The sequence below is a fragment of the Lithobates pipiens genome, unplaced genomic scaffold (genome assembly GCF_037356315.1).
Source record: "Lithobates pipiens isolate NorthernLeopardFrog02 unplaced genomic scaffold, aLitPip1_a1.2 Scaffold_19, whole genome shotgun sequence".
Taxonomy (NCBI): domain Eukaryota; kingdom Metazoa; phylum Chordata; class Amphibia; order Anura; family Ranidae; genus Lithobates; species Lithobates pipiens.
In genome coordinates, this window is record NW_027507764.1 from 564,693,534 (window position 1) to 564,715,254 (window position 21,721).

The 21,721-nt window shown below is 47.5% G+C and overlaps 1 protein-coding gene across 1 annotated transcript in view; it reads right to left on the minus strand.

The window, feature by feature from the left end:
• Positions 1-21,372, minus strand: part of DNAAF11 (dynein axonemal assembly factor 11) — a 150,849-nt gene extending 129,477 nt beyond the window's left edge. The window contains exons 1-3 of the mRNA XM_077493362.1: positions 21,276-21,372; positions 15,301-15,468; positions 13,037-13,114 (exon numbers count right to left, since the gene is read on the minus strand). Of these exons, the coding sequence (XP_077349488.1) occupies positions 13,037-13,114; positions 15,301-15,468; positions 21,276-21,285 (256 nt within the window). The 5' untranslated portion in view covers positions 21,286-21,372. The remainder of the gene's footprint in view (positions 1-13,036; positions 13,115-15,300; positions 15,469-21,275) is intronic.
• Between the last annotated feature and the right edge of the window lie 349 nt (positions 21,373-21,721).

Sequence of the window (21,721 nt, forward strand, 5' to 3'; positions counted from 1 at the left end):
GCCCCCCCTTCCCCAAAGCACCTTGTCCCCATGTTGATGAGAACAAGGGCCTCTTCCCGACAACCCTGGCCGTTGGGTTGATGTCACATGGATTGATGTCACATGGCGACAGTCTCAGCATCCTCCGGGACTGTGACATCGTAAGGGGGCTGGGTCACCATGTGACATCAACCCATGTGACATCAACCGATGACCCCGCCCCTTGTCCCTATATAAGTCGCCGCGCAGCGCGTCCCTGGCATTGTGGCCGGAGAGAGCATCGAGTCAACATCTCCAGGAGAAGAAGGAGAAGAAGAAGAAGAAGAAGAAGAAGAACGGAAGGCGGCGGCGACAGAAGACCGGGCCACCGCCTGTAAAAGAGCTATAAGAAGGTGCGGTGGCCCGGCAGAAGAACCGAAGAGGGGGACAAGACCCACGAAGTCGGAAGAAGAGGGGGCGGTGAGGAAGAAAGCCGGGCTCCTCCGCTAGCAAAAGAGCTAGAAGAAGATAGCGGAGGAGTCCGGCGAGAAGACCCCAGAAGACGGAAGACCCCCGGAGCTGTGCAATAAACTATTTTATCTTGTGTGTTGTGTTTTTTTTTGTACTTTATTTTACAGGTGAATGGGTAGGGGTACATTGTACCCCATACTCATTCACATAGGGTGGGGGGCCGGTATCCGGGGGCCCCCTTATTAAAAGGGGGCTCCCGGATTCAGATAAGCCCCCCGCCCGCAGACCCCGACAACCAACGGCCAGGGTTGTCGGGAAGAGGCCCTTGTCCTCATCAACATGGGGACAAGGTGCTTTGGGGTGGGGGGTCGCGCGGCCCCCCCTTCCCCAAGGCACCCCCCATGTTGAGGGCACGCGGCCTGGTATGGCTCAGGAGGGGGGGGCGCTCGCTCGCCCCCCCCTTTCCTGGCCGGCCGGGTAGCATGCTCGGACAAGGGTCTGATGTGGACCTGGGGGACCCCCACGCCGATTTTTTTCGGCGTTGGGGTTTCCCTTTAAGTCCATACCAGGTGGCGGGGCCAGCGACGTCTCCTTCGCGGGCCCCGCCTACCTGGAGACGCGCTCGAAATGAGCGGACTTTCCTCCGCGTGTGTGGGCGAGTCCGTTCATTTCAAAAGTAGGGCGGATAGTACGGCGGACTTAGTATGCCGTATTAGTCCGCTGAAAAAGTGCCGTGTGTGGGCAAGTAGCTCGTTCGGAAAGTCCGACGGACAGTCTGGCGGGAAGTCCACCAGACCAGGGGCGTAACTATAGGGGGGGCAGCAGTCGCGACCACAACTGGGCCCTGTGATGCAGGGGGCCCATGCAGCCCCCTCTACATATGGCCGGCAGCAGCATAGGCAGCTAGGGGTACCAGTGCACCATGCACACGGGGGGCTGGAGGTGGAGGGTGACTAGCAGAGCTCCATGCTCGACTATCGCACTGGCTGCTCTTTAGCTGTGCATTGACCTGTGTCCTCGGCCGGCTCCTCAGAGTACCCCTCTCCTGCTCCATGTATTGCCGCTCAGTCCGATGTCTGTTCTCCCCAACCAGGGTCCCACCCCCCCGAGTCCGGCCCACACTGCACTGCATACTTCTCCCGGGTAAACAAACTTTAAGCACACAGATGCAGTGCAGCCCTATGCAGCCCGGAGGACACTGCAGGCTTGTCTGCCAGCCCCCCTCCTCCCCCATCATACACAGATGATGAAAGGTCTTTCTGGGAGATATGCTGATCGCCCGTCCAGCACACTGGATGGAGCCCAGGCCAACATGGATGAGTGCGCGGCCTACAGCTTGGTCATGGTGAGTGAGAGGACCCCATCCCCCACACACTATTACATACTACCTTCATCCCCCCCTGGGGACAGGGACCCCTTCTCACGTGGGGACAGGGACCCCCACCACCCCTTCTCATCTGGGGGCAGTAACTTCTCGTTCAAATATTTTATTGACAACAATCAAGAATAAGTAACAGGCACAGTTACAGATATTATAGGCGTAAAAGAACATTCCAGCAGAGCATAGGAGTAATAAAAAAGTCACGACCATGCATTGAAGTATAAGTTGTACCTCTGACTCCCTCGCAAAGTGAAACAAAAATCAACAAATAGCATCAGTGGGGGAGGTAAGTGATTGTGGAATTAAAAACTATAACCAATACATAAAGCAGGGACACTCTGCCCAAGCAGTCCGGGCAACAGTAATGGGTACATAACGGGTATTATATGCCATCATAGGCAGAACAGTCAGTGAAAGAAGAGAGCAAAGCAGGTCGAGGGAAAGAATAGGGGAAAGAGTGAGGGGGGAACTAGAAGAAAAGGGGAATAGAGACTAGAGGGAAAGAAAAAGAGTGAACTAGCATAGTTGGGGAAGAAATAGAACTGGCCAGGCCGCCCACCAACTCCATGAAAAACGGAACAAAAGAAAAATGGAAAAACGGAAAAAAGGAAAGCAGCCCTCCACTCCGAAAAATGGAATCACGGCTCCAGGAGGCGGCTATCAAAATCGGGAGGGAGAAAGTGATCTGCCCAGGTGCGCCAAATTTTAAGGTGTTGGGGGATCTTATCCAAAATTGTAGCTTCGATTTTACTGTGTATCATTGCCAGAGTGACTCTGTTTTTAACTTCCACAATATTCACAAAAGGGGACCTCCAGGCCTTCGCAATAGTCTGTTTGGCGGCAGTGGTGAGCTGCAGAAAAAGACGCAGCTGTGCCCTAGTAAGATCGTGTGGGGGGAAATTGAGCAGTGCATGGGCTGGGTCCGGACCAAGGGTTATATTAAACAGGGTGGAGGCCAATCGGAAAATAAGTGCCCAAAAGTGTTCTACCACAGGGCATGTCCACCATATGTGAAGGTGGGTACCCCCTGCATCACATCCGCGAAAACAGTTAGGAGACGAGGTTGGAGTGTATTTAGCAATCCTAACGGGGACCAGGTACCACCTCATAAGGACTTTGTAGCTGGCTTCCAATGCCACCACATTCTGCGATGACATTTTAGTGGTTGACCATATCTCTGCCCAGTCCCCCAGGTCCCAATCCTTGGATAAATCTTTAGACCAAGCAGAGGCATAGGATGGTAACGGGGAGGGGGAAGAAATGAGATGCATGTAGAGGCTAGAAATGATACCCGGTGCATGGGGATCCGAGTCGCAGATATTCTCGAATATAGAGAGGGTGTTCGATACTCTGTGGGAACCCATAATTGTTTGAATAAAATGGGATATTTGAAGATATCTGAAACACTCCCGTGAAGGGATGTGGGTCTGCGTCTGAAGAACTGGGAAAGGCGTGATGGCGCCCTTAGAAATAAAATCACGTATTCGAATCAGGCCGGCCTGAGTCCAGGCCCGAAAGGAAACTGGATGGGAGAAGGCTGGGTAAAATAAAGGTTGACCTATCAATGAGAGTAAGGGCAAGTAGGGCATGAGTAGCTTAAAAGACTTACATAATTTGTCCCAGATGCGTAGAGAATGTTGGTTTAGGGGATTAGTGACATTGCCCCGAGCCGAAGCAGGGAGCCACAGAACGTTAGCAATGGAGATGGGGTGCAAATCTATAGCCTCCAAGGCGACCCAGAGTGGGATCTCCGTCTTCGCATGATACAAGGTTAGTTGTGCCAGTTGGGCGGAGTGATAGTAATGGAGAAAGTTGGGAACTCCCAAACCCCCATTGAGTTTACTGCGAAGTAAAGTGGTTCTAGAGATACGGGGGGTCTTAGTGCCCCAGATATATTTATATACCCGACTCTGGATCGCCCTGTGGAAATATGAAGGTACTGCAACTGGTAGGACTCTGTAAAGATACAAAAGCTTGGGTAATAGGGACATTTTCACAGCAGCAATTCGTCCTAGCCATGAGACGTGGAGGGGTAACCAAGTATTGAGCAGGGAGGACAAGTGCTTTAACATAGGAAGATAGTTGGATTGGAATAGATGGGTGGGATCGCTAGTCAATTTGATACCTAAATATGGAATTGATGAAAGGGAAAGTTGCTCTGTATGCGTTTCATGTCATCTAAGGAGAGAGATACATTAAGGGCTTTGGACTTTGCCTGGTTAACCTCCAACCCTGAGATCCTAGCGAACTTTGTTAAGAGTAGATGAAGGTTAGGTAGGGAAATATGTGGGGAAGTAACAAATAAAAGAGCGTCGTCGGCAAATAAGCAGAGTTTGTGGGAAGTGGAAGCTATGTCTAGACCATGAATGTTTGGGTTAGATCTGATTAGGGCTGCAAGAGGTTCTATTACTAAAGCAAATATTAATGGGGACAAGGGGCAGCCCTGCCTTGTACCTCTTCGGATGGGGAAGCACGCTGAACTATAGCCAGAATACTTCACATAGGCTTGTGGATGGGTATACAGGGCGCTCACCCATTGTAGGAAATTGGGGCCGAAGCCCCAGCGAGCCAGGATGTAGTGGAGATATGGCCATGAGACAGTGTCAAAGGCTTTTCTGATGTCTAGTGATAAAAGGTGCATAGGGATCTTACGGGATTTTGCTATGTGTTGCAAGAGGACAATCCTACGAATATTATCACTGGCCTGTCTTCGGGGAATAAACCCTACTTGGTCGTTATGGACCAAACCCCCAATAATTGGGTTAAGCCTAAGGGCAAGAATTTTAGCTAGGATTTTCACGTCCAAATTTAAAAGAGAGATTGGCCTATAATTGGACCAAAGGGAATGATCCGTGTTGGGTTTAGGGAGCATGGCTATAATGGCTGTCAGCGTATCCCGGCCTAGAGATTGTTGTTTTAGCAGGGCGTTATATGATTTGGCAAGGAGTGGGGCCAGAGTGGGTGCGAATTTTTTGTAATATATACTTGGAAGACCGTCCGGGCCCGGACGTTTATTAGGTTTAAGTGACTTGATAGCACCAAGAACCTCCTCAACCAAGATTGGTTTGTCTATTGACTCACGGCTGGCATCCGGCAGTTTTGGTAACTGTATGTCCTGAAAAAGGGCCTCCGCCTCCTCGGAGGGAAGAGGCCCCTTCCCTTCATATAAATCCGCAAGACGCTTACGGAATTCTGAGAGTACCCTAACAGGGTTACTGGAGTGAGTGCCGTTAGCCAGCCGAAGTCTTATAGGTTTACGTGCATGATCTGGTCTACTAAGGCGAAGAGCCAGGAAAGTATCAGGCTTGTTGGCCTTGGTGTAGCTCCTATGGCCAGACCGGCGGATGGATTTGTCCGCCGACTCGGCCAAGAGCAGGTCCAGCTCCAGCTTGGTCTTCTCTAGAAGTTTCCTATTAGTGGCTGAGGGAGATTTCTGGAACAATAAAAAATAGTGATGAAAATCCAATTCCAATTGATGTATTTTAGAGTTTTTAATATGTTTAAGGTGGGTGGCAACAGAGATGCAGGTGCCTCTGATTACCGGTTTATGCGCTTCCCAAAGCAAGGTTGGTGATATATCAGGGGTAACATTGTGTAGTAAATAGTCATCGAGAGCGGATTGAATATCGAGGCAGTAGGACTGATTGGTTAGATGTGATTCATTCATACACCATGTGTTCGTGGTAGGGCGAGATAATAGTGAGGAGACCGTGGTGATCACGGCACAATGGTCTGACCACGTGATGGGGTGTATAACTGAGCGTTGAAGGATTGGAGCGGATTAGACTGAGACAAGGATATGGTCAATTCTGGAGAAGGAGTTATGTGGGTAAGAGTAGTAAGTGTAGTTTTTCTTTAGAGGATTACACTCCCTCCACGTATCCAAAAGAGAAAATTGTTGAAAGAGTTTACGTAGTTGTGATGATAGGGAGTAATGGTCCGGAGAGTACGGGGATCTATCCAGATGTGGGTGGAGAGCTAGATTAGAATCGCCACACATGAAAAGCGTACCTTTGACGTGTGTTCTAATAACCTGCAGTAGATGCGAAAAAAACGGGAGAGGATTAGTATTGGGGGCGTAATAGGAAACCAAGGTCGTCTCCACATCCTGTAGGAAGCCAACCAATATAATATAGCGGCCGGCTGGATCCTTGATTTCGGTGGTCACTTTAAAGGGCAAGGAAGAGTGGAAGGCCAGCAAGACCCCTCGGTGCTTAGAGTCAGTAGAGGCAGTGTACACTTGGGGGTAGCGGGAACTGAAAAATTTAGGTGTATTATTGGAGGAGAAGTGAGTCTCCTGTAGGGCCACAATATCGGCTTTCAGTGAGACGAAGGTGCGAAAGGCCTTGACTCTTTTATTTGGAGAATTTAGTCCCTTAACATTAAGGGAGAGGATGTTTAGGGGGGCCATTGGAGCGGCAGGAGGAACTTATCGCAATATAGTAGGAGATAGCGGTGGACAACCTGACCAGGGGAAGAAAGTAAGGAGGCAGTGAGAAGAAGAAAAGAAGAAGAGGGGACAGAAAGAGAGAGGAATAAGTAGGGGAGAATAGGCGTAGGGCATAACATTACAATAAAGAAGTATAGCAGGACTACTATATAGCCCGACTAAATAATGTGCTAACCCTGCAGCCAACAAAAACGGCCACAGAGGAAGAACGCTGTAAGGTGGGGGAGCAGTGACAGCTCCCCACCGCAGACGGATCAAACACATAAGTCGTCACATTAAAACTGAAACAGGTAAACTAAAATGGGTTGCCATGAACACATAAGCTAAGACTGAGATGCATAGGGCCCCCATTGAAAAAATAGCAAGTATCTAAACACATTGGATTATGAACGAACGGACAGACCGTCCGAGGCATCTAAACGAGGCCATAAAGTAGAGCGAACGTTGCTCGCTAAGTGTGCTTATATATTGCAGGAACGAAGTTTAAAACTGTTATGCATGTAACGAACTTGTTTAGAAGAATTAATAAACAAAATACAAACAAACCAAGAGGGACTGGACCTAAAACGAAGGCCCCATAGAGGGCGTGCCAGTCGTTCGGGTCGCCTCAATCCGGGTCCTATGACCAGACATCGGTGTGGGCCCCGGAGTTTTCTGCTGAAAACAGACAAAAACAGTAGCAAAAAGGGCAATTAAAGAAATTAAAAGTGAATAATAAAAAAAAACAGAAAAATGAGAAATCCAGGCAGATAGGGACCAGTGTCATGACCAGCGGTTACACGATGGGTATATTTTACTGGAACCTTCGGACTCAGGGGAAACACACCGAGCTTCTTGAACGGATGAGGAAGGTGGAAGAAAAAAGACAACAATGTTCACGGAACCAGGTCAACGTGGGATCCGAGACTTCGGACTGAGAAACGGGTCTTCGTGTCGACGTGATGGAGTCCCTTTGCGGACCGACGCCGGGTCCAGTGATGAGCGTTTAGGCGTAGCCGTATATGGATGGGCCGTGGACCGGGCGGGGGTCCGAGGCAAGGCCGTCTCCGAAGGTTGAGCCGATGGGGTCAAACGAAGAGATTCCAGAAGGTGTTGAAGGGCTTCAGGGGAAGAGCAGGCGTGCTGCTGGCCCAGGTGGGTGAATTGCAGAGCAAAGGGAAACCTCCAGGTATATTTGATTTGGTGCTGTAGTAAAACTTGCAACTGGGGTTTCATAGCACGGCGTTTAGAGATAGTCAAAGGAGCCAGATCGGAGAAGAGCTGGAATTTGTGTGTTTGGAAAGTCAGTTCCTCCTTCTAGCGAGCGGCGTTAAGCAGTTGTTCTTTCGTACGAAAGAAGTGTAACTTAATAATGATGTCTCGAGGAGGGCCATCGGGTTGGCGGCGTGTGAGGGCTCGGTGAATTCTGTCAAATTCAAGACGTTCGATAGGAATGGAGGGTGAAAGCTCCTGAAACAGAGCGGTCCTAAAGGATTGTATATCGTCAATTGATTCAGGAATGCCACGTAGGCGCAAGTTGGACCTACGGGATCGGTTTTCGGCATCCTCTAAGCGGGATAACAATGTGGCATTCTCCTCCCTGAGCACAGAGAAGTCCTGGGAATGCTCTTGGAGTGTGAGCTCCATGTCGTCTACCCTCGTCTCTAAGTCAGCGGTGCGTTGGCCTATCTCACGAATTTCCCGTGAGAGCCTGTCTGTTATTTGCTCTGAAGTGTTCTTGAGAGCTTTCTGAAGCATGGATTCCATGTGTTTCAGGAATGCGGTTTGCGACATACCTGTGGAGGGTAGGGGTAGGGAGCCGCCAAGATTAGAGTCTGTGTCCTCCTCTTCTCCGCTATCCGAGGCCGCCGGAGATTCCGCGTGCTGTGTTGCTAGAACTTTTGCCGCCATTTTAGAGGAGGCCCGGGCCAGAGCTTCTTTAATAGGTTTTGGCTTGTTTTTGCCCTTAGGTCCCGTGAGAACCATACCGCTAGATGCAGTGGAGTATCAGGAGGCGATCCCGGTCTGTTTGCAGCCAGATTACGTTTTATATCCGCAGATATGATCCGGTAATGCGGTGGGGAGTGTTGAGCTCTATGGAAGCATGTCTGCCATGCCGAGCCTCGCGCATGCGCCCCCCTGGGGGCAGTAACTTCATCTGCCCTGGAGAAAAGGACCTCATCTCTTCTGGGGACGGGGACCCCATCCTGCCTAGGGACAGTCCCCCAATGGGGCACCTAAAATTAAAAAAAAAAAAAATAAATAAAAAACTACTGATACCAGTGGTGGAACTACAGGGCTCACAAAGGTCATACCTGTGACCACGCCCTGGAGTTCCACCGCCAGACTCGGAGGGAAGGGCCCTGGCTGGCGTTCAGGGGGGCCCTTTCATGGTTTCTTGCATTGGGCCCTGAAGGTTCTAGTTACGCCACTGCACCAGACTAAGTCTGTCGGATAGTTGGCTACGTGCGTACGTGGCAAAAGTGGGTTTACTACCACTTTAACTGGCTTGCATAAATATCTAAACAGACTACAGTCTGCAGGGGCTCGGAGAGCCACACAGTAACTGCCAAAGGGCTGCAGGTTGGGCATCAGGGCTTTCCTGCAATTTCAGCGCACATTGCCAGTTAATAAAAAAAAATCATTAATGGAAAAGAAAAAACATTGCAAGTAAAGCCACCCGTGCGCATAGATGATTAGTTAAAGCGTTTGTTACCCCAACACTTCATATTCCTGATATGTGCCTGCTCTACCATGTACTTGTATGAGAAAGTATCCTGTTCTCTTTGTATTGCTTCCTTTGTGTGAAATCTCTGGTGATCCTGCCAGTCCCTCTGCTTTCCTTAAAAACTGACCACATTAAGCAGGAGAGCACACTGTGGTCAGTTCTCTAGCTGTGCTGGGAACTCAGCCCAATCTCCTCCAATGATCAGACTTGTCCTGACACACCCCCACTGCACAGCCTCTCACTGGGAAAATCAGTGTGCTGTTACTTCTCCTTCCCCAGCTCTTATGCAACTGAGAACATAGGGAATGTTATCACTTATAAAAAAGGGAAAGAGGTACTTATAATGTATTTTTATATCGATACAAAAATGTTTTACCTTTAACCACTTAAGGACCGCCTCCTGCACATATACATCGGGAAAATGGCACGGCTGGGCACAAGCACGTACCTGTACGTTGCTTTTTCAGTGCCCAGCCGTGGCGCGCTCCTGACCTGGTCCTGAGCTCTGTGACCATGGCCACAGGACTAGCGGACCCGATCGCCACTGGTGCCCCGTGATCAGGTCACAGAGCTGAAGAACGAGGAGAGGTCTGTGTAAACAAACCTCTTCCTGTGCTTTCTACTGAGCCTGTCACTGATCGATTCCCTTTTATAGGGAAAGACGATCAGTGATGTCACATGCCAGGCCACGCCCCTCTACTATAAAAAAACAACACATAACGTCATACATAACACCTACACTGCCCCCTAGTGGTTAACTCCTTCACTACCAGTATCATTTACACAGGAATCAGTGCATTTAAATGATTGCTGTATAATGCACTGATTGCTGTATAAATGACAATGGTCCCAAAAATGTGTCAAAAATGTCCGATGTGTCCGCCATAATGTCGCAGTCACAATAAAAAAAAAAAAAAAAAAAAAAAAAAAAAAAAAATCGCTGATCGCCGCCATTACTAGTAAAAAAAAAAAATATGAATAAAAATGTTATAAAACTATCCCCTATTTTGTCAACGCTATAAGTTTTGCGCAAACCAATCAATAATCGCTAATTGCGATTTTTCTTTACCAAAAATATGTAGAAGAATACGTATCGGCCTAAACTGAGGAAAAAATTTTTTTTTGATATATATATATATATTTTTGGGGATATTTATTATAGCCAAAAGTTAAAAATATTGAATTTTTTTCAAAATTGTCACTCTATTTTTGTTTACAGCGCAAAAAATAAAAAACGCAGAGGTGATCAAATACCACCAAAAGAAAGCTTTATTTGTGGGAAAAAAAGGACGCCAATTTTGTTTGGGAGCCACGTCGCACGACCGCGCAATTGTCAGTTAAAGCGACGCAGTGCCAAATCGCAAAAAGGGGCTTGGTCCTTTGGCTGCAAATTGGTCTGGGACTTAAGTGGTTAATTTCTATTTTAAACTGAAGGTGTTATTTTACAAGGTGATTGTTTACAATCATTTGAAATTTTTGTTCAGCCAGCGGGCTGCTGGTGGGGCTGCAAATTTTATGCTGACAGTCAAATCTCAGTGACCACTCAGGGAACCTGTAGTAGGAGATGACGTTTTCACACTACATGTTGCAAGAAAAACCTTTCTTGTACTACTCCGTTTAAGATGAACAAAATCAATAAAGTCATAAGGTGAGGAGAGCTGGTCCTGTAAGTAAAATGACATATGATTGGATCAATGGATAGTCAAGACCCATCCCCCCTCCAAAGATATACACCCGGCTGTGTATAGCCACTAATTGACCTTCCTGTAAACAGCGTGATTTATGCTGACCCCAAGTGACACCTAATAAATAAAGAGTTAAAAAAAAAATACACTCAGCTGAAAATTGTACCGAATAGTCAAAATAAACCACATACTGCACTATTCTACTTAAAACTGCAACACAAAAGTATTTTTAATCCTTCCACTACCACCGCAGTAACTACTGCACAGGAGTAATAAGCTCGGGGGTACAATGGCAGCTGGGAATCAGGCTGTGGAACGTTTGTAGAAGTGATTCACTAGAAATGATCACATCTTGTGCCATTAAAGTGGTCCCCATCCTGAACTCCTCCATCTCATCTCCGCTGACATCCGAAACATTCAGAGACATTCTCAGGATGGCGAGCGGTGCGAGATCGTCTATTCTGCAATGTAAACCCCGGAAGCCCTCTGTGCACTTGTTTTTTGCTCACTAGAGCAACTTTCTCAGCTCTAATCACTGCCAGGAACATATTCCAGAATTTATAGCCAAACAGGTCACTCCCGAGGAAGACAATGTGCAAGTCTCTGGGTATAAGCAGAGGAGCACGGTGGTCTGCACATGTGCAGACACGCTACAAGTCTCTGCCCGGTCCCGTATCACCCGCAGAGACCCGCACATATGCAGGATAACATTTCAGGACGGTGGAGGGGGACAGAATGATGAAGAACTTAGGGCTGGAGAGAGGACAATACTAGACTCAATTAACTAGTAATTATGTTTTTCATTTACATATAGGAAAAATTATCAGGGAATAGAATTACAATTTTAGCTAGGTAGGGTCAAGTTCCTTTTTAAGGGGGTAGTATCATAGCATGGTACTATGACTGACATTAACAATGAAGCACCATTCCTTACACTGACACCGACGATGGGGCACTATCCCCCCACTAATACCAATGATAGGGTACCATTCCTCCCACTGACACCAATGATGGGACGCTATTCCTCCCACTGATACCAATGATGGGGCACTATTCCCCCCCACTAATGCCAATGATGGGGCACTATTCCCCCCACTAATACCAATGATAGTGGGGGGGAATAGTGCCCTATCATTGGTATTAGTGGGGCTAATAGTGCCCCATTAATGTTATTAGTGGAGGGAATAGTGCCCTATCATTGGTATTAGTGGGGGGAATAGTGCCCTAATACCAATGCTGGGGCACTATTCTCCCTTCTAATACCAATGATGGGGCACTATTCCCCCCACTAATACCAATGATGGGGCACTATTCCTCCCACTGATACCAATGACGGGGCAATATTCCTCCCACTGATACCAATGACGGGGCAATATTCCCCCCACTGATACCAATGATGGGGCACTATTCCTCCCACTGATACCAATGACGGGGCAATATTTCTTCCACTGATACCAATGATGGGGCACTATTCCTCCCACTGATACTAATGATGGGGCACTATTCCCCCCCCCACTAATACCAATGATAGTGGGGGGAATGGTGCCCTATCATTGGTATTAGTGAAGGGAATAGTGCCCCATCATTGGTATTAGTGAAGGGAATAGTGCCCCATCATTGGTATTAGTGGGGGGAATAGTACCCTATGATTGGTATTAGTGGGGGGAATAGTACCCTATAATTGGTATTAGTGGGGGGAATAGTGCCCCATCATTGGTATTAGTGGGGTCATAGTACCCTAATACCAATGGTGGGGCACTATTCCCCCTACTAATACCAACAATAGGGCACTATTCCCCCCACTAATAGCAATGATGGGGCACTATTCCCCTCACTAATACCAATGATAGGGCACTATGCCTCCTACTGATAGCAATGATAGGGTACTATTACTCCCACTGATACCAAGAATGGGGTACTGGTCCTCCCACTGCTACCAATTATGGGGCACTATTCCTCCCACTGATACCAACTATGGGGCACTATTCTTCCCACTGATACCAATGGGGCACTATGCCTCCCACTGACCTTCAACATTTCAAATTGCTCAGTGCTATCAATGTCCCATCCTTATCATATGCAGCCTTACCTTGCTGTCGGGGTGGACCCACCGCAATATATCTGTGTCTCTCCTACCTACTCCTCCACTTCCTTCTCTCCTCTCCCCTCGACTTGCTTCTTCCCCAACTCCCCCTTCCCCCCCATTAAATCTCACTACTTAATGCAGTGTGTGGGCACTAGGCTTACCCATCTGTTATGAATGCATAGACTCTGAATATTTGTGATGTGTAGACTAGCTTAGAACTAGCTACTGCATGGATGGCGGTCTAGATTGTGTGTGTGCTGTTAATTGAATTAAAAAAAAAATATATATATATACATACCTTCCAGGTTCTCAATCCTTTCAATGTTGTTCAAAGCTAAATTCAAATATTCCAGTTTTTTTAAACGGCCAACATTTTCTAAAACAAAACAAAAAACTGAATATGGTTAGGAAGCAAATCTTTATACAATGATTGTTATACACTGACACTACGATGAAGCACCATTCAGTCCATAATGAATGCCGCTGCCAGACTCATCCACCTTACCAACCATTCAGTGTCCTCCACCCCTCTCTGCCAATCCCTCCACTGCCTTCCACTCACCCAATGAATAAAATTCAAAGTACTAACAATAATTTACAAAGCCATCCATAACTCTGCCCCAAGCTACATCACTGACCTAGTCCCAAAATACCAACCAAGCCGTTCTCTTCTCTCCTGCTCTCTAGCTCCCTTGTCACCTCCTCCCATGCTCGCCTTCAGGATTTCTCCAGAGCTTCTCCCATCCTCTGGAACTCCCTACCCCAATCTGACCGACTGTCCCCTAATCTATCCATCTTTAGACGATCCCTGAAAGCCCTTCTCTTTAAAGAAGCCTATCCTGCTTCTAACTAACACACACTGTTTTACTTCCACTATCAGCTCATCCCCCCCACAGCTATTAACTTTTGTATCAATTGACCCTTCCTTTTTAGATTGTAAGCTCTAACGTGCAGGGCCCTCTGATTCCTCTTGTACCTAATTGTAATGTCTGCCCTCATGTTGTAAAGCACTGTGCAAACTGTTGGCGCTATATAAAACCTGTATAATAATAATAATAATAATAATAGTTTAAACAGGAAGTGAGAGGAAATCCATACAAATTAAGGGAATTACTTGGTAATTTGCTTGGTCTTTTACTTTCACTTTCAATGATATTGGTAATCAGGACAAATCGAGCGGGTGAATCTCCCTAACGGGGGCCCAGAGAGCAATTAAAACTGACAGGTGTTCTTATTTTTTTTTATTATTATTATAATACAGGATTTATATACAGCCAACAGTTTGCGCATCTCTTAACAAAATGAAGGCGGACATTACAGTTACATTACCATTTGGTCCAGAAAACTTGTTTTTGGAGGGTAGGGATCGTGCTGGACTGACTCGATTGGTCACTGGTTATAGGCAGAAGGTCAAATGGGCAAGATAGGAAAAAGTTTCTTTCCTGCATTTGATGCCCAGCTCCCAGCTGTTGTGTAAAAATATTGGGCCCTGTTGTGGGCCTGGGCTGCTACCTTAGGATGAGGCCAGATGGTCGCTCCCACTGTGATCAGAGGAGGTGAGTGTAAAGAAGCGCCCAAAATGCAAAAGTTGAAAAATAAACTGCTTTAATAAGGGTACAGGTGATAGAACAAAGCCAACACGTTTTAGGTGACCAAACACTCCCCCTTCTTCAGGGCTGCTGTTTAAATAAAGATCCTGTTAAAGAGGATGTAAACCCTGATGGGTTTACTTCCTCTTTGTTTCCCTGAAAAGGTAAAGCATAATGGACTACTATGCATCGCATAGTAGCCCATTATGTGTCACTTACCTGACACAGGAGCCAGCGATGTCACCGCTGTCCCCTGTAGCACGAAGCGTCCATCTTCCTTCCGGGTATCGCTGTGCCGGCGCTGTGAGTGGCTGGAGCAGCGATGACGTCACTCCGGCGCTGACGGCATGTTTGCCTTCACTTGTGGTGCGCCCAGTGAGCCTGCGCTGTTGTCTATGGCGCGCATGCGCCGTAGACAGCGGTGCCCTATTTTTGTAAAATATCTCCTTAACCGTGTAGGTTAAGGAGATATTTCTTGGACCCACAGGTAAGCCTTAATCTAAGCTTACCTGTAGGTCAAAGTGGTTTGTAAGGGTTTACAACCACTTTAAGGTCTATCTGGGACCTGAACGTCGTGGAGGTCCGGACGTCAAGTTCAGCTTAAGAGGCAGCAATCTCAAGCAGAACTTGACGGCCGGAGCTCCACGATGTTCAGGTCCCAGATAGACCTTAACAGGATCTTTATTTAAACAGCAGCTCTGAAGAAGGGGGAGTTCTTGGTCCCCCAAAACGCATTGACTTTGTTCTATCACCTGTACGCTTATTAAAGTGGTTTATTTTTCAACTCCTGGGCTCCTTTACACTCACCTCCTCGAATTTGGTACAGGAGGAATCAGAGAGCCCTGCTCATTAGACCTCTCCACTCTATCCAACACAAAAAAAAAAGTTATGCCTTTAGTTAATAACTTCAATAATAACATTCATCTCAGTGTTATAATGTGAGATTCGGTGGGTCTGGCATCTGCTCACTCACCTATTCTAGGTATGACATTATTCTGGAGGTAAAGGATTTTCAGCTCCTTGCACCATTTGTCCAGGTGATCAATCTTCTCTAGATCTTGCTGGTGAAGAGAAAGTTCTTCCAAGGTGAAGATTTCACAGTTATTGTGCTCTGCTCGTCTCCTGATCAAATCTTCTGTGACTGCAAGACAAAGCAGCAATACAATAAACACATACCAGAGGGCATCTACTGCTTCATCGATGGTGAACACCTATATCATATGTAGCAACACTATATTTCTAATGAAGTTGTATGGAACACAGATGAGGGAAGTTTAACCACTTGACCTCTGGGAGGTTTTACCCCCTTTATGACCAGTGCATTTTTTGCTATTCAGCACTGTGCTTCTTTAACTGGCAATTGCGTGGTCATGCAACGCTGAATCCAAATGAAATTCATATAATTTATTTATTTTTTGACACAGATAGAGCTTTCTTTTGGTGGTATTTGATCACCACTGGGTTTTAAATTTGTATCATATAAATGAAAAAAAAACAGAACATTTTGAAAACAAAATATACATTCTACTTTCTGTTATAAAAAATACCCAAGAAAATCAAATTGTTTCCTAAGTTTAGGCCAAAATGTATTCTGCTACATGTCGCAAGTACTGGCAGTGATCGGAGCTGATCCTGCATTTTTGGGGACACTACAATATTGGGGACACTAGTATAATTCTGACAGTGACCAGGATACAGACTCAGACAGATGATATACTAGTAATGACGGTGATCGGCGACTTATAGTGTGACGGGCAATCAGGGACTGGCACTAACTGACTCTGACACTATCTGACGTCGCTAGTGATACTAATACAGTGATCAGTGATAATACTATACACTGTACTAATGGCACTGGCTTGGTGACAGGGGTGATCAAAGGGCAATCAAAGGGTTAACCGTGTGCCTAACAAGTGTATGTGTGCCGATTTAACTCACTTACAGACTGGCTGTTTTTTCCTCCTAATTTCAATTCTGACTAGTAAGTGAGATCAGAGAGAGAAAAAAACATCCAGATCTGTGCTGTGCCACAGCAATCAGCAGGTTAACAGCCAAAATCATTGGCTACAAGCCTGCTGTCGGACTGGCGCTGTGTCCAACCACAGGGCGAGAAGCAGGGGGTGCACGCTCCTGTAAACCTGGAAGTTCAGCGCAACGTATGGGTACGTCATCTTGCTCAGGGGTGCCACCAGCCAGCAGTAAAATTTACTACTGGCCAGTCAGCAGGTGGATAATTTGTAAAAGGGGTTGCAATGATTACCTTATGTAACCAGAATACAGTCTTAGCCCTTGTACACACGGTCGGACATTCCGACGGAAAATGTCCGATCGGACCGTGTTGTCGGATAATCCGACTGTGTGTGGGCTTCATCGGACTGTTTCCGTCGGAATATCCAATGGACAAAGTTTTAGAGCTGGGCTATAAAATTTTCCGACAACATGATCCAATCGGACTTTGTCCGATTGTGTGTAGAGAATTCCAATTGGACAATGTGCCACGCATGCTCAGATCAAATTCCTACACCAAAGCTATTGGCTACTAGCCTGAACGTAGTCCCCTCCTAACGAAATAACGTCGTCACGTTACGTACGATCGGATTTTCCGACAAGTTTGTCCGACCGTGTGTATGCAACACAAGTTTCGGACAAGGAGCTGCAGGAATATCTGGCAAGTATTGGCTGTGTGGTACATGTGACAAAAATCTCCCATATTCTACCTATGTCTGGGCTATGGGGTAGAGTGGCAAGACGGAAGCCTTTTCATACGAAGAAAAACATCCAAGCCTGGCTAAATTTAGCAAAAACACATCTGAAATCGCCCAAAAGCATATGGGAAATGTGTTTTGGTCTGATGAAACCAAAGTGGAAATTTTTGGCCATAATTCCAAAAGATATGCCTGGCCCAAAAACAACACTGCACATCAAGAAAAAGAACACTATACCCACCGTGAAGCATTGTGGTGGCAGCATCATGCAGTGGGGCTGTTTTTCTTCAGCTGGAACAGGAGACTTAGTGAAGGTAGAGGGAATTATCAACAGTTCCAAATACCAGCCAATATTGGCACAAAACATTCAGGCTTCTGCTAAAAAGCTGAACATGAAGAGGAACTTCATCTTTCAGCATTACAACAATCCAAAGCATACATCCAAATCAACAAAGGAATGGCTTCACCAGAAGAAGAATAACGTTTTGGAATGGCCCAGCCAGAGCCCAGACCTGAATCCCATTGAAAATCTATGGGGTGATCTGAAGAGGGCTGTGCACAGGAGATGCCCCTCGCAATCTGACAGATTTGGAGCGTTTTTGCAAAGAAGAGCGGGCAAATATTGCCAAGTCAACATGTGCCATGCTGACAGACTCATACCCAAAAAGAATAAGTGCTGTAATAAAATAAAAAGGTGCTTCAACAAAGTATTAGCCCTTGTACACACGGTCGGACATTCCGACAACCAAATCCGTCGGATTTTGTCTGACGGATTTTGTCCAAAACTGTTGCATACACACGGTCGGACGAAGTTGTGGGAAAATCCGATCGTTCAGAACGTGATGACGTTATTTCGTTACAACGGGACTACCATCAGGCTAGCAGCCAATAGCTTTGATGTAGGAATTTGATCTGAGCATGTGTGGCACTTTGTCCGATCGGAATTCTCTACACATGATCGGATTATGTCCGATCGGAGCATTTTGTCTGAAATTTTACCAACAAGTTGGAAAACTTGGTCCGTCGGATACTCCGACGGAAACAGTCCGATGCAGACCACACACAGTCGGAATATCCGACAAAACGGTCCGATCGGACACATTCCGTCGGAATCTCCGACTGTGTGTACAAGGGCTTAGTTTAAGAGTGTGCACACTTATGCAACCATATTATTTTAGTTTTTTTAGTTTTACTTCCCTCCACCTAAAAGACTTCAGACTCCAGCAAAAGTCTGATGGCGCATACACACGGTCGCATTTCCCGATGAAAAACTCTCATCGGTCTTTTGCAGGCCGAAATTCCGATCGTGTGTACGCGGCATTAGTGTGGGATAGAAGCCTAAATCAGGATGTTACATACAGAAATCATCTAGAACACTTGGAGCTGTGGAACGCTTTAGGACTTAAAATGAGACATGTGGTTCTCCAAGAGGACCCATATTAAAATCGTTCAGCAAGTCTCTCTCCGTGAGACCGGGTATATCTCCTCATCCACACGTACCCCTATCAGGAACTAACCGTACGTGGGTGGGGGCATCAGCAGTTTACTTTCAAATTATGAACATACCAGTCTCTCGGTTATCGACTGCACAAAATAGGGCACGTGAGGTTTGGTGAATAAGTCCCATTGTTGGCATTCACATATTTATACAGACGATCATATTTATATGGAGATTATTATTTTTAATATTTTGATATAAGTAAATAAAACTTTTTTTTATTGGTAGCTGTGTACTCATTTCCTGCTGTCTGCATTCTTTTCTTTTGAAATTTTTGTGTACCTCAAGAAGTGACCAGGTTGCTGAGATGATAACCAGGGTGCCCCCGGGGGTGCTCAGAGTGTAGGTGGTAGGTGACCAGGGTGCACGAGGAAGAGCCTGAAGAAATGACCAGGCTGATGAGAAGATGATCAGGGTGTCTCAGGAGGTGACCAGGCTGCTGAGATGACCAGGGTGCCCCCAAGGGTGTTCAGAGTGTCTTGGTAAGTGATCAAAATGTTTGAGGAAGTGACCAGAATCTTAGTCTAGAATTGACTAAGCTGCTGAGAAGATGATCAAGGTACCTCTGAGGGTGTCCAGGGCGTCTTAGGAGGTGACCAGCGGACCTTAAGAAAATTCAAGGCTGCTGAGAAGATGACCAGGGTGCTCCTGGGAATATTCTGGGTGTCTCAGGAAGTGACCAGGGTGCCTTGGGAGGTAATTAGGATGCTAAGTAGGTGAAAAAGACACCTTGGGGAGGTGACCAGGGTGCCTCCAGAAGTGACCAGGCTGCTGAGAAGTTGACCAGGGTGCCCTTTTGGGTGTTCAGGATGACTTGTGAGATGACCAAGATGCCTGATGAAGGGACCAGAGCGCCTCACAAAATGATCAGACTGCTGAAAAGATGATCTGGGTGTCCCTTTGAGGGGTGTACAGGGCTACTCGGGAGGTGACCAGGCTAATAAGATGACTCCTGGAGGTGATCAGGGCGCCTTGGGAAGTTAAGAGGTAATCAAGATAACTCGGAAGGTGAACAGGATGCCTGAGGAAGTGACCAGAGTGCCTCATAAAAGAAGGCTGCTGAGAAGATGCCCTTTGGAGTCTCCTGGGTGATTTGGGAGATGACCAAGATGCCTAAGGTAGTGACCAGAGTGCCTCACAATAGGATACTGCTGAGAAGATGATCAGGGTGTCCCTGAGGGGGGGTGTATAGGGCATCATGGTAGGTGACCAGTGTGGTCTCTGGAGGTGAGCAGGGTAGTGAGAAGATGACCAGGGTGCCCTTTGGAGTCTTCAGGGTGCTTTGAAAGATGACCAAGGTTCCTAAGATAATGACCAGAGTGTCTCACAATATGTTGCTGCTGTGAAGATGAGTAGGGTGTCCCTGGGGGGTGTTCAGGGGATCTCGGGAGGTGACTAGACTACTAAGAAGATGACCGGGGTACTCCTGGAGGTGATCGGGGTGCCTCGGGAGGTAATTACGATGCGGAGGAGGTGATCGGGGTGCCTGGGGCGGTAATTAGGATGCTGAGGAGCTGACCGGGGTGCTGTGAAGATGAGTAGGGTGTCACTGGGGGGTGTTCAGGGCATCTCAGGAGGTGACCAAACTACTAAGAAGATGACCGGGGTACTCCTGGAGGTCATCGGGGTACCTTGGGGGTAATTAGGATTCGGAGGAGGTCATCGGGGTACCTTGGGGGGTAATTAGGATTCGGAGGAGGTCATCGGGGTACCTCAGGGGGTAATTAGGATGCGGAGGAGGTGATCGGGGTACCTCGGGGGGGTAATTAGGATGCGGAGGAGGTCATCGGGGTACCTCAGGGAGTAATTAGAATGCGGAGGAGGTCATCGGGGTACCTTGGGGGGTAATTAGGATGCGGAGGAGGTGATCAGGGTACCTCGGGGGGTAATTAGGATGCGGAGGAGGTCATCAGAGTACCTCGGGGGGGGTAATTAGGATGCGGAGGAGGTGATCGGGGTACCTCGGGGGGGTAATTAGGATGCGGAGGAGGTCATCGGGGTACCTCGGGGAGTAATTAGAATGTGGAGGAGGTCATCGGGGTACCTTGGGGAGTAATTAGAATGCGGAGGAGGTGATCGGGGTACCTTGGGGAGTAATTAGAATGCGGAGGAGGTGATCGGGGTACCTTGGGGAGTAATTAGAATGCGGAGGAGGTCATCGGAGTACCTCGGGGGGTAATTAGGATGCAGAGGAGGTCATTGGGGTACCTTGGTGGGGTAATTAGGATGCGGAGGAGGTGATCAGGGTACCTCGGGGGGGTAATTAGGATGCGGAGGAGGTCATCGGGGTACCTCGGGGAGTAATTAGAATGTGGAGGAGGTCATCGGGGTACCTTGGGGAGTAATTAGAATGCGGAGGAGGTCATCGGGGTACCTCGGGGGGGTAATTAGGATGCAGAGGAGGTCATTGGGGTACCTTGGTGGGGTAATTAGGCTGCGGAGGAGGTGATCGGGGTGCCTCGGGAGGTATTTAGGATGCGGAGGAGGTGATCAGGGTGCTGGGAAGATGAGTTGGGTGACCATTGGGTGCTCAGAAAGTGACCGGGTGCCAAGAAAATGACTAGAGCGCCCCCCTGACTGGGGTGTGTGAGAGGTGAGGAGGGGGTGACAGGGGTGTGAATGATGGTGCCAGGTACTGTAGTCCCAGAATCCATGACAACCCCCTGTACTGTTGGGGGGGAAGGGGTGTTATCTTCGTACACACCCCCCATACACATAACAATGATATCTAATAGAAATACTCACTGAACACCATGGCGGCGGATCCGGGCTCCTCCGGTGCGATAATACACCGACTATCACTTCAGGACGCGGCTCCGGTCACCATGACAACCAGCCGACTACGGCGGAGAGAAGGGACAAACTTCTCTATTCAGGACAGAGACGCCGCGATGTGTTCCCAGACTGACCGCCAGAGGGCGCCGGACAGGACGCCATCCGGGCACCTTCTATGTCTAATCCTCCTGATATGAACAGAGAATCAGAATGAAATGATCCATGTCTAATGCAGACGCTTTTATACGTCCAGCCTGTGTCTGTCCTGCTTCACCTGGCACTGCAAGGCTCCATTCACACCTATGCAAGTCTTTTTTTATTTTGTTTATTTTGTTTTATTTTGTTTCATTGCGCTTAGGGCAGCTTATTCACTTCACTTGGTGCGCAAATTGCACAAGAGGAGTACATGGCCCTTT